This window comes from Leuresthes tenuis, unplaced genomic scaffold, assembly GCF_036924035.1.
Source record: "Leuresthes tenuis unplaced genomic scaffold, fLeuTen1.0.hap1 SCAF_13, whole genome shotgun sequence".
In the NCBI taxonomy this organism is placed as follows: domain Eukaryota; kingdom Metazoa; phylum Chordata; class Actinopteri; order Atheriniformes; family Atherinopsidae; genus Leuresthes; species Leuresthes tenuis.
In genome coordinates, this window is record NW_027325367.1 from 22542998 (window position 1) to 22555865 (window position 12868).

At 40.3% G+C, this 12868-nt stretch overlaps 1 protein-coding gene across 1 annotated transcript in view; it reads left to right on the plus strand.

Moving 5' to 3' along the window:
* cenpe (centromere protein E) overlaps positions 1 to 12868 on the plus strand; it is a 39684-nt gene that overhangs the window by 22665 nt on the left and 4151 nt on the right. The window contains exons 24-41 of the mRNA XM_072361895.1: positions 656 to 889; positions 1029 to 1247; positions 1742 to 1825; positions 3029 to 3121; positions 3204 to 3320; positions 3415 to 3636; positions 4014 to 4055; positions 4290 to 4469; positions 4642 to 4875; positions 5025 to 5138; positions 5231 to 5464; positions 5600 to 5827; positions 6583 to 6708; positions 7327 to 7521; positions 7604 to 7801; positions 11310 to 11522; positions 11758 to 11943; positions 12419 to 12595. Of these exons, the coding sequence (XP_072217996.1) occupies positions 656 to 889; positions 1029 to 1247; positions 1742 to 1825; positions 3029 to 3121; positions 3204 to 3320; positions 3415 to 3636; positions 4014 to 4055; positions 4290 to 4469; positions 4642 to 4875; positions 5025 to 5138; positions 5231 to 5464; positions 5600 to 5827; positions 6583 to 6708; positions 7327 to 7521; positions 7604 to 7801; positions 11310 to 11522; positions 11758 to 11943; positions 12419 to 12595 (3096 nt within the window). The remainder of the gene's footprint in view (positions 1 to 655; positions 890 to 1028; positions 1248 to 1741; positions 1826 to 3028; positions 3122 to 3203; positions 3321 to 3414; positions 3637 to 4013; positions 4056 to 4289; positions 4470 to 4641; positions 4876 to 5024; positions 5139 to 5230; positions 5465 to 5599; positions 5828 to 6582; positions 6709 to 7326; positions 7522 to 7603; positions 7802 to 11309; positions 11523 to 11757; positions 11944 to 12418; positions 12596 to 12868) is intronic.

Consider the following 12868-nt stretch of genomic DNA (forward strand, 5'->3'; position numbering starts at 1 on the left):
TGGACTTGTTGAAGCACCATCAGCATCTTAGCTCACAGTGCCAGATGAGTTGTACCGTAGCTGTTGCGAGGCACTCTTGTGTTATTGTATTCATGGCAGCCAGGAAACGGTTCCATGCATTATCACCACTTTGTGATTCTGGTAGCGCATTACTATCAGCTGCAGTTGTTGCTGAAACGGAATAGCACCATGTCAATACCATAATTGCATGAATTGTTTGATTTCTTATATTCAGCGACTGTTCGAAAAGTAAAAAAAAGAATTCCTAGTATTTCTGTAAACAGTATAAAATACTTAGAGCCTTCTAAGCCAACACTGACAAAAACACATGAATTCCTTAAAAGCTGAAATGATAAGTTGGTGATAACATGAGACAAAGCTGTCAAGTTGTTACATTATCATAAAAAAGTGCCTATTCCCAAATAACACTGTAGATTCAGGTAAATAATATTTATCAATCAAAGTTAGGAATGGGGATTTACTTCAAAAACCTACAAGTCCTCCCACTTTACGACCCTACAACAGGAAAAAAACCCATAGGTACAGAAAACATTATAGGCTGTGATGCAGAGCACACTTAAGGTCCAGTTACAGTGATGAAGACTTAAATATGTGTTAAGAAAACCCATCATTTAAAGTATTTACAATCTCACAGATACAGACTCTGACTGAAGAACTTGAGAGTGTGCGAGCAGAGAGTGATGGTCTGCTATTGGAGAAAATGGCAAGCGCTGAGTCATCCACGATGGAGAAGGAGGACCTGCTGCACAGAGTCATGTCTCTCAGTGAGGAGAGAGATCAGCTGCAGAAGATGTTAGAGGAGCTTAGACGGGAGAAGACGCAGCCCAGAGCAGACATGGAGGACGGAATGAAAACTCAACAGACTGATGTTTGTCATGCTTTTACTTCTACAAAGGCTCCCGTACATTTCTGTCATCTTAAGATTATTTAGATGATTAACTTGGTTTAAGCCATAGTTGGAGTTGAAGAAACTTCAAGGATCTTTCTCATCCTTCCCTTCTTTACAGATGAGAACTTCAACGGAGAAAGTTGACTTCACTGAAACGTGGGGTAATAGCATGGTTGCTGAGGATGAAGCCAACACTCTGCCCTCAGAGGAGATGGAGAAGCTGCTGTGCAGAGTGAAATCTCTCTGCGGGGAGAAGGATCAGCTGCAGGAAACACTGGAGAGATTCAGATTTGACAATCAGCAGCTGAGAGAAGAGATGGAGAAAAGAATGGAGATGGTTTGTAACTATTTTTTTATTTCAAATCTGTTAGATTCCACCCTGCCTAGATACAATGTAAGAAGTGTTTTCTTTAGCAGTTGTCTCTGTGAGCCTGACCATCAGACATGTTCACTGATTAGACCATAACAGACCTTAGAACTACTGCATGTGTATCCATAGCCAGATTTATCGTATTCACCTTTACAATAGATACATTTGTCATTCTATTCCTCCATTGTAACACATTCCACAAAACGTGGATTAATCCATGACTGAAAACAATCTAATCCAATGCAAACATTCCTCGTGTTAAAGTACGAACAACTTATGTCCACCTGCCTAAAGAAATACAAATGCATTTTTTATTTAATTAATCGATGTATTGGAAAGGTAAGAACATAGGTTTTCTTGACTTGGAAAAATATTTCAGATTTAGAAGAAGACTCAGCATCATCCTACAGAACTGCTTTAAAAAATACTTGAGTTACTAAATGTACCATTTTTGTCTGCAGATTGAGCAACTAGAAGTTAGTCTGCAGGACATCACAGAGCAGAAGAGTCAGATGGAGGGTGATCTACAGAAAAGCAGAGAGATGGTAAGGAGTAATGATAAGTTTAAGTGATCATGCTTGATTTTCAGGTCCCCATTGAGTTTTCTAATGTACAGCTATATGCTTCAACATTATATTTACAACTGGAAGGAGAAAAACTCTAACCTGTCACTCCTCACAGGTCTAAGCAGGCACTGCCCACCTTTCTGCAATAAAACATTTCAATATACTCCAGTGCAGTTACTGTTGGGATAATGACCAAATCCCCTGGTTCTTTACATGACCTTTACATCTTTACATCTACTGCATGTCATCAGTGACATATGAGCTTGTTTTCTTCAGTTAGAAATTCTTGGTTTCATTGGACTTGCACCACAGTTACAGCAAAACCCCATCGCTCACCGTATATCACTTATATCCACATAACTGCTTTTGCTCGTTTTCATTTTATTTCTGTTTAATTAGGTGTTATAGTAGGATTTTCTGGATGTAAATCTCATTTCTCTCAGCTGATTTTTCATAGTTTGATCAGAAACAATGACTCGTGTGTTTCCATTTCTTTAGTTGTGCATTTTCTAGTTTAAAGTTTTGACATCTTCCTTCGTCTAAGCATAACTCATTTGTATTTTCCCTCTGGGATTAATAAAGCATTTTAAAAATGTGATTTAATTTGTACAAGTTGGTTCATCCAAATTTGAGCGTTTTTTTTTTTTTTTTTTTGCTTCAAATGGCCCTTTTTCTTGTTTCCTGTCAATCAGCCAGGTGCAACAGCTTGATAAGGTCTCCAAACACACTCTTATGACCCGTCCTGAACTTTCGAGACATAGCTACTCATTAACTTCCTTCTTAAGCTTGGAGCAAACCATTTGCCTCAACATTTTGAAGACATTGTTTTAAATGATTTTGATAGACATGAGGGAAAAGTCAGTGGTTTCCAATAAGAGCTGAAGATTTACCGTAGCAAATGCTTTTTAGTTAATGTTTCTTCAGATTTCAGTGGATATGTTGAAGTTTTCAATGAACCTTCAGTTTTTAGAAGGCCGTTTTAAACCTGGTCTTAGGTCTGAATAAAATAAAACTTCTTAATGATTGCACTGAGATTGGTGAGTCCATCGTTTTTGCTGGGTGTTGTAGGTGCCAGAGCATGTGACATGTAAAATAAATGTAAACTTAAAGTTTATTTTAAAGCAGAAAAGAAATGTGTATGCATGTAACTATGTAAATTTGCTGTCTTTTCCTCATTTTTAGGCTACTGACACTCGAAACCTTCTGTATTCACTTCAAGAGCAGCTCCACCAACAGAATCGAAGACAAGAAGAGCAAGCCGAGCTAGAACAACAGGTTTTTTTTTCCATGCAACATATTTCACTGAAGCTGTTTGATTTATGTTTCAAAGGTACTCTAAGCATGTTTTCTCATCCAGCTTACAGATGCCAAAAGCCTTTTAGAGTCTCTTCAAGAGGACCTCAGAGAGCAAAGGCAAACCAAATCAGATCTGATGAAGCTTTATGAACAGAAAGAATCTGATTTTGAGCAGCAGGTGACATAGACGGTTAATAAAGGACATTTTTAAAATCTCAACCTTCATTTTTAAAGACCTTGACTGTTATTTTGGAAAAAATTATTTTAAACAGATGCAGATCCTCTCTGAGGAACTTGCAAATGCACAAGAAGAGAGACATGCTTTGATGCTTGAGATGGAAGCCAGTCTTCAGAATTCTTCAGAGAGGGTGGAGACGCTGCTGCACAGAGTGACATCTCTTACTGAGGAGAGAGATCAGCTGCAAGAGATACTGAATGCTTTCAGAGAGGAGAAGAAGCTGCTCAGAACAGAGCTGGAGGAAAGAATGGAAACGGTAAAAACCCGCATTGACTCGTGTGAACATTCCTTTAAGAAATGAAAGATTCAGATGCCTTTTCTTTTTTTTTACCCACTAAGGCTGGTTTAGCAATGCATAAACAGAGGATGTGTTTATTACAAAAGTGGAACAGTCTAAAGTTGTTGTTTTTTTTTTGTTTTTTTTTAATCAAAACTGAACCTTTGCAAGGTTTTATTACATCTTGTGTGACTCTAAAGAAAGGCAGTAGCAAGACCATTGAAGCAAATAATAAACGTCTTGCTTCCTTATATGCATTTAAGAGTACTGAGCTTTGTGTTGTTCTTTTGTTTGTTTTTTTTGTTTGTTTGTTGTTGTTTTTTTCAACCTTTGGGTATCTCTGTGCTGCGCTACAGATCCAACAGCTGGAGAATGATTTGGAGAAGACCAAAGAGGAGGTAAGGCAGTTGAAAGCTGACTTTTGACAAAATGTTGACTGCTTTTCTTCTTCCTTTAGGGATGTTTTAAGATGGCTCTCCATTCCACCCGTTAACATGTTTTCAAATATTTCTCTATGCATTTGTGGGAGACCGTTGACCCTGTCATTTTGCACTTTTATGTGTTTGTAAGAATTTTATTTGTATACAATGCAATTTTGTATTTGTATGCAATGTGCTTCTGATATCTTTCAGCTGATTAAGAATCAGAAGGATTTGGAGATGTTTCAGGAAAAGAGCAAAGTTCTACAAGAGGAGATCACCTTGCTGAGTAGTCAAAAGGCAGAGCTGGAGAGCACACAAGGTGGAGGGAACGATGCAGAGAGTACCATCCAGTTACAGAAGTTGAAAGAACAGGTAGGATGCCATTTATTTGTTCTAAGCGTGTAAAAATAAAGCATGACAAAGGATGGTGACTAGGCACTCTTGATTCCCAATTGCTCATTTTTGAGGCCAAAATTATGAAAAAAGTCAATTTAGGTAAATAATGATATTGTATCCATGCCACTATTTATTGAAATTTTCTCCATTTTCGGCCATTTCATAGCAAATTCAGAGTGAGGAGCTTGAGAGTTTACATGCAGAGAGAGACTCTCTGCTATCTGAGAGGACGTCAAACACCCAGACCCTTAAAGAGGAGATGGAGAAGCTGCTGCGCAATGAAGAGATGTCTGTCAGTGAAGAGACGGATCAGCTGAAGGGGATCCCAGAGGAACTGACACAAGAGAAGGAACAGTTTAAAGCACAGCTGGAAAACAGGATTGAAGTGTTACAGACTGAGGTTTGTGTTGGATAGGTTAGCTTTCTCCCAGATTCATATTCTATTATACTGAAAAAGCCATTTCCCCATCCATGTGCAAACCCACATGGGGATAAATGGTCCCCCCCCCCTCCTTCTGCTAATGAAAAGTTTACACATTTTGTTTTAAGGTGTCTTCAACACAAGAGTCTCTGAATGTCCAAGAAAAGCTCTGTGAAGAGGGGATCATGAAGTCTGATGTGGAAAAACCAGGGCAGTGGGAGGAGTGTTCTGTAGCTCAAAAGGTCAGTCTTGCATTTCACCTTGTAAGTGGCATCAATCTGCTTTTGCCTATTTGTTCCCAGAGCTGCATGATCATCTGGTTATTCCTTAACAGATGAGAGATTTAGCAAAGAAGCTGAAGAGTGTTGAACTAGAAAGAAACTCGTTGTTGTCTGAGAAGGAGACCAACTGTTGGATCCATACAGAAGAAATGGAGAAACTGCAATGCCAAGTGACAACTCTGACTGGGGAGAGAGTTCAGCTGCAGGACATGCTTGAAGGGCTGAGACAAGAGAACATACAGCTCAGAGCAGAGCTGGAGAGCAGGATGGAAACCGTACAGACTGAGGTTGGCCATAATATTTTACTAAAATAAACCTCTGTTTTATAGTTTTGTACACAATCAACATTTTAATTGTATTTGTTGTAACTGCATCTCTGATGGAGACTTGAAAGATCTTTCTAACTGCTTCCTTCTTCACAGATGACAACTTTAACTGAGAAACTGCATTTAGCTGAAGCAGGAAGAGACCGTGTGCTCGCTGAGAGAGAAGCTGACATTCAGTCCTCCAAAGAGGAGATGGAGAAACTGCTGTGCAAAGTGACGTGTCTTAGTGAGGAGAGAGGTCAGCTGCAAGAAGCACTGGATGGACTGAAGCAGGAGAAGCAAAAGCTTAGAGCAGAGCTGGAGGAAAGAACAAAGATGGTACATGTATGTAAAGCAGACCTAAAATCGGTGTTTCTCCAGTTGCAGATCTCCGCTATCCAGGAAAAAAGCTTACCCCAAGTAACCCTAACTCTAACATTAAATACTTTTAAATACCCATGACTATCGAGCTTGGTGACATCTCAAGTGAAACAAGTGCTTGAAATGTCTTTTATATATACTTTTGAGGATTTTCAGTTTAATTTGAATATTAAAGAGCAGATTAGTGATGCTCTTTTCACACTACAAAACAAAATCACTGCTGGTGTTTAATTGTCTTTAATTCATCGATGGCTATGATACTTTGAACAAAGACCTTTCCCCGTTAATACCGTCAGGAGCCTGTGCCTCCCTGTGTATATGCAGTTGCTCTTTGAGCTGAGACCAGGTCATATTAAAACTGAAGCAGATGCCTTTTTTTTTTTTTGTTTGCTCTAGTTTTTAGAACCTCTATGAAATGTTCCAGCCCAGACACAAATAAGCATTGGCACATTTAAGAATTTCTGTACATGGTAGTTTAATTCCTTTTGTGTGAGGCAGACATCAATAAGAAATTCATTTTTCCTGTATTAAAACTGTTTCAAACCGTTTATTACTGCTTCAGTTTAGAGTAACCGTTATCTTCAGGCAAGCACAGATGCAGTGATAAACTGAGAAAGAGACTATTTCATCGATGAAAGTAACATATGTATAGTATAAATTTGACTTTTTCATTGTCTTTTGTTATTTTGATTCTTTATTTCTTCCTTCCTTCCTTTTAGTTGCACAATGAAGCAAGCACGACCATCTCAGCCCTGAAAGAACAGCTGAAGAGTTTGGAGCTGAGGACCGAAGGGGTCAAGGAGACGGCGTCATTACGGTTGCAAAACTCTGCAGGTCATCTTCAGGTAATGAATAACAGGGCTTTCACAAAGTGTGCAGTATGCAGATGGAGAGCAGCCAAGAGGATATAGATGTATAATACCTAAGGGCATGAAAGGAAACCTGAAAAGTTTACGCTCATCAAAGAGCTGCACCTGTACAATGACCATTTCCAGGCCTACTTCAGGTTGAGTCGGGAGCAATTTGACAACCTGTTGTGCAGAGTAACATGCAGACGCACAAAAATTAGCACCAACTATAGGCAGCCATCTAGCTAAACTGATAGCAGATGGCAGTTTGTTTGAAGTAGGGAATTAAGTGACTTGTTGGGATCTGTCAGAGTCCCTGTGATTGGCTGCGTCAACATGCCATCATAGAGCACTGCGTCCAAGTTGAAATTATTTTAACTTCAGCACGGGGCGGCATGCCCACACATTTGTTTTCAGGGTGTGTAACACACTGACGTGAATGGTTGTGGGAACAGAGCACAGCACCTGCAGTATCCCATGTAAAAGCCTCTCAATTTATTTTATAAAATGCCAGTTGACAATAAAAATAAGTGCAATAATAATCACTAACTGAAAGGCAAAGATAGTTTATGATTTCATCATAACTCTGACGCAAGTGAAATTGCATCATTTCAGGAGTTCTTTGGAAAAATCGAGCGATTTATAGACACTTGTTCCAAGTGTAACTCCACAAACCTGGACAAGGCTCTGAGACTGCGGCGTTCCATGAAGCCTGCTTATCTGATCTCTCTTCCAAAACCCACGATGGCTGCGTATGGTGCTGTGTGTCAGCTGGGACTGCAGACTCTACAGAGTTTCATAACAATTCCGGTAAATATATTTCTGCAGTTTAAAATAAAGCTTTTTTATCATCATGTTACTTAAGTCCTGTTTTGTGCTTCCACAGTCGCAGCTACATTTGCGGGCAGTTGGCTGCAAGAAAGTGTATGAGGAGTTGGTGAACAACGAGTTGTCCATTTTCGTGGAACAGTGGCTGCAGAACATGCTGCTATGCAGAGCACAAGCCCAAAGATCAAAAGATTATTCCTTCCACACACTCTGGGAACACAGACAAAAAGAGCTTCTGGAAAAATGGCAGCTCAACCTCCAGGTGAGTTCTGCTGCTCTGCTCCTTTAAAGGACTGCCTCAAGCTCAATTTAGACCCAACCAAAGATAAAGGGTGAAATATTTTGTGTATTTGTAATCTAAATACTCATTACAGGCAACATTAGGTTGTTTGAGCATGTCAGATTGGCAGATTTCCACAGTAAATCAAAAAGAACGCCCAGAGAAACACAAGAAGGTTTGAGTGGATGTGCAGAGAAGCAAATCTAAGTAAAGATGGGCCCAATGTCTTTATACCTTTACACATTTCCAGTCTGTGATGAGTGTAACTCGTGTTGAGCTGCACCCGGACCTGAGGAGGGTCTTTCCGATATGCACTCGGGGTGCAACGGTACAGGTATCCCACGGTCCGGTCCGGTCTGTACCATACCTCGGTTTTTAGGCCACTTTTTCTGTTCAGTTTTGGTTTTTGTGTAAAGAGAACAATTTTTTATTTTTTTCTCACAGAATGCTCTCTTTATTTTGCTTGGCAGCAAAAACCTCTCAATATGCGTTGCAATGCAAATTAGTCAAACTAACGTAAACATTATTAGACCAGTCCAGAGACCAGCCCCCCCTAGACGACCCACCTACCATCGGCAATCACTGAGCGGGCCAGTTCAGCGGCCAGACCACCAGGAAATACCCTGGGGCTCCTGATGGCTAGTCCACCACTGCTCTCAACTCCTCTGCTACTGCTGACCATGCCTCTTTGTTTTCGTTTTTCTGCTTCCGTATGTGAGCTGCATTTTGAACCCGCCTCCAGTTCCAACAGTGTGACTGACGGGGGGCGTGGGACAGTGATTGGATATTAACTCGCGGGGAGGGCTTCTCACCTGCCTGGACAGGCACGCACAGTGGCCTGCAAAGCATCAGCGCAAAATGAATTGCATTACTGAAAACCCACGGTCCATAAGGATGTATTGTACCGTGCAGGGCGGACCGAATGGTTCAATATTTAACCGAGTGCCGTTGCATCCCTAATGTGCAATGCTTTCCATTCATTCAGCCACATACACTCATACAGCACGTCTTAAAGGGGAAGTTCATGGTTTTTTGGTTTTTGTTTTTGTTTTTTAAACCTGGACCTTATTTCTGGCTTGAAATGCGTTCATCTTCTTACCGCTAGCAGTTTGGTGAAAGTCGGCGTCCTTTGGACGCTGTTTAGTTCACTCGAGATCCACGTATATCCATATAAAGGGAGAGAACAGGTCATGGACAATACAGCCTCTAAATAAGGCATTATCTGTCTTTATTTCACCAATATTTTAAGACTAATGAATGAATGAATGAACACGCACTGTTAGTTCAGAGCTGCCGTAATGCCTTATTTAGAGGCTATAGTGTCTATGCCCCATTCGCTCCAGTTATATGGACATACGTGGCCATTTTATCTTTATGCCAGAAATAAGGTCCAGGTTTAAAAAAAGAAAAAATATCCCCTTTAAGGCCAATTTCCACAGGAGACGTAACAGCAGTGCCGCGGTCACCGTTGCTGATCGCTGCCACTCTAGTCAATGAGAGTGTGCCTCCTGGAGCTCGCCGCGTAAAGTCTCGGCAGCGGCTCTTTCCGTTGCACTTCTATTTTTGACGGTACTGTTGCTGAACTGCATCAAGCTCAACAGAGGAGATTGCACCAGCACAGGAAATCCGGTACAAAATAAACTTCTGCCCCCTTTCAAAATAAAACACAATACATAGTTGCATCATGACCGATGGCACAGGGTCAGCAGTCAATCGATCAAAGGGTCACAGAGGGTCAGCACCATGGACGACAAGAGACTAATTGTTGAAGTTGAACAGCATACCATCATTTATGACACAACACATCCTTTTTTATAAGGACAATACACACAATTTATCGCAGGATCTCGTGTGAATACGGCTGGTTCGCAAGCCAGCGCTCCGCTGCCGTTGCGCACCCAGTGGGAACTGACGCTGGGCAGAGGACAGAGCAAATCCGTGGCTCAGCCGCTATGCGGTGCTTACGTTCCTGGTGGAATCCCCCAGTTAGTCTTTACAGTGTTACAGGCTACGCTGCTTTTTTTCTATCACACGCATTCACTCACCGATGGGTACATCAGAGGCAACTCTTTTTTTTAACACTATTTAAGACAAGAAAAAGGAGCATCATCTGGGCCTTGCCAGATCTTAGAATGCAGAGGTAATGTGTGAAAAGATCTGATGAAACTCAGTGGCTTATTTAGCAGTCATCAGCTGCTCAGGGCAAGAGATGGAGTCAGGGGACACAACGGGAGAAAACCCAAAAATTTGGGGAAAAATGTATTACAGTCATGGAGCCTAACAACAAAGGAGACAAAATACTTAACAGGATGTTCATGAATACCATCATGTATCAAACTCTCCCTGCACCAACTACCGGAATAAGAAAGAATTGCATTACATTTCTTTGATTGGAATATACCATCACTGAAGTTTCCAAATCGGCTATACACGCATAACAGAATTAATTACGTATTATCACAAATCATATACATTTCACCAGATTTACTAATCAAAACAACTCAACAAATCTCACTAATTGATCCTAAATAATTCAATGTAACCCATACACAACTTGCCCTTACACCATTTCTCACTTTAACTTTCCTTCCAGATCAAATAAAAGGTGCACTAAGCACCATGCGTCACTCCTGAGGTACATGCATGAGCAAATGAGCTTTTGTATGCTTGCAATTTGATCATGTTTTAGGAAAACAATCAGCCTAACCGCTGTATAAATGCATTAAAACCAGCTCCTGTAATTTGCACGTTAACAGGTAAAAACAATAGTAAGATTTAAGGCTTCTCCTACAAGATACACAAACAATAGAACTCATTATGCCACCTACTCACAGATGCACGAGCATGACACCCTTCGTGTAATATGTATACCAATAAGTTGTTAGTGTTTAAAGTTGATGTTATCATTACTGGAGATCAATATACAAACCATGTGTGACGGCGGCTTGTTGTAATCCCTCTCGAGTGTTTAGGAACTGATGAGACCCATTGCTGTGATTTTCAAAGAGAGGGTTTCCTTATCTTGATTGAGGATTTCAGTTGTTTCAGTAAGAAGCATCCAAATTGTAGGGCTCTTATTTTCCCTTTAGCTTGAAACCAAAGTATGTCAGCAGTGTTGCTGTGATATTGTTTAGCATCCTAATCTTTTACACTGGGATCAGTTGATGGTCATTTGATTCTAATGACTCAAAATATTAAGTACTTCCAGAACGGTTAGTAGCGCTAATTCTCCTTTTAAATTACTTTAAACTACCCTACTGCAAAAGAAGGGGACAACATTGACGGAGTGTCAGTGAAACCTCAAACGGTGGAAAATAACATGGAAATGCATATACATGTCTTACCTTTTCTCTGATCAGCCATAATATTAAAACTACTGACAAATAAAGTCAGCAACACTGTTTAGTTTGCACATAAACGTCCGTCAAGGTCAGTTTATGTAACTGTGGAGGGATCAATAAGAATCTATTTCTCCTTGTTTTGTTGATAGAAAATGGACTGCATTTTGGAGAAACTTTTGGTCAACTTGGCTTCTCATTTCACTGAGTGGGAAGTTGAGATCCTTGAGAGAGAGAAGTTTGAGGAGGAGCTACAGTCCATGATCACCAACCAGTCAAGTGACTTCAGTCGCTTCGATGGCATCCTAAAACAAGAACTGGACCGCAGATCTGTAGTGTCACAAAGCAAGAAGATGCTTCTGCAGGTATGCTTTAGCCTTGACCTCTTTAATTTCCTCTTATAGTGGGTCTTTTATTCAATAGAATATAACCAAATCTGGAGAAAGTAGAAACGTACTGAATTGAATCCGGATCAATCTTCAGTGCAATTTTTTTTTTCTGTATTGGAATTAGACTAAACAGCAAATTGTAACTTTTTGATATTGTATTGGTGGCTTTTTCTTGTCTCCTAAATCTTTTCTCTCTGCGTGCCTTTTGCAGTTGATGGATGAGCAGAGTTGTCTATTTGAAGACTTGAAGCAGTTGGATACTCAAACTGACTGTCAGCTTAGACAGGAGAGAAGCAAGAGTTCCACTCTGCTGCAGGCACTGGATGGAGATCCATCCTTGGTCAAGGACAACCAGCACCTTGTTTTCCAGCTTCAACAATCAGAAGAAAAGATCACAGTGAGTTTGTCATATCTCATTCACACCTGTTTCTACCTCATAAATTACTTTACTGCCTAATGTTGTATTTGTCTGTTTCATAGAGCTTGATTTTCTAAAAACACTTTTTGTTCAAGTTCCTTTAATTCGACAGATGCACACAATGAACTTTATTTGAACAAAATCCACGCAGGATGCCACCAAAACTACTGTGGCATCAAATGTAGATGAATCCACTGCTGAAACCTGTTGAAGCACTGCCCAAGTAGAGCTTTTAATTCTGTGAGGTTCATTTACACTGTCAGTAGACACCAATAGGTTTGTGATTACATCCAGACACTGTCGTTGGACTATGAATTGAATTAATACAACTGTTTTCGGCTCCTTCCCAAGGCAATCGCTATTCTTCGTAGTTTTATCTAGTTTGTCATCTAGACATGGCAGAAATCGAGAAGCCTACCTATAGCAAAATGGTGACTTTAGTTTTATTTTTCAGGCTCTGCGTGTTCGAATTGAACGGATGCAGGAGGCACAGACAGATGCTAACAGCAGGCTGTCCAGCCATAAACGGGCCACACAGCTCTTACAGACTGAACTACTGGACTGTCGTGCTCTTGTCAATGAGAAAGAGGGTACGATCCAAAGCCTAAACAGCAAACTGCAAGAGTCTGAGGTATGCGTCTGTGTGTGTGTGTATATATGTATGTCATTTTCTGAGACACTGTTTTTTTTTTTTCATTATCTGTAAACCGTAATCATCAAAATTATAAGAAATGAAGGCTTGAAATATTTCACTCTGTGTGTTTCACTTTCTGAAATGAGTGAGAAAAAATGTTTCTTTTTCACGGTGTAATAATTTTTTGAGCTGTGCGTGTGTGTGTGTGTGTGTGTGTTTGAAAAATCAAACCATTGGAGCATATTTATTTTATAACTGAAAGCATGCCCT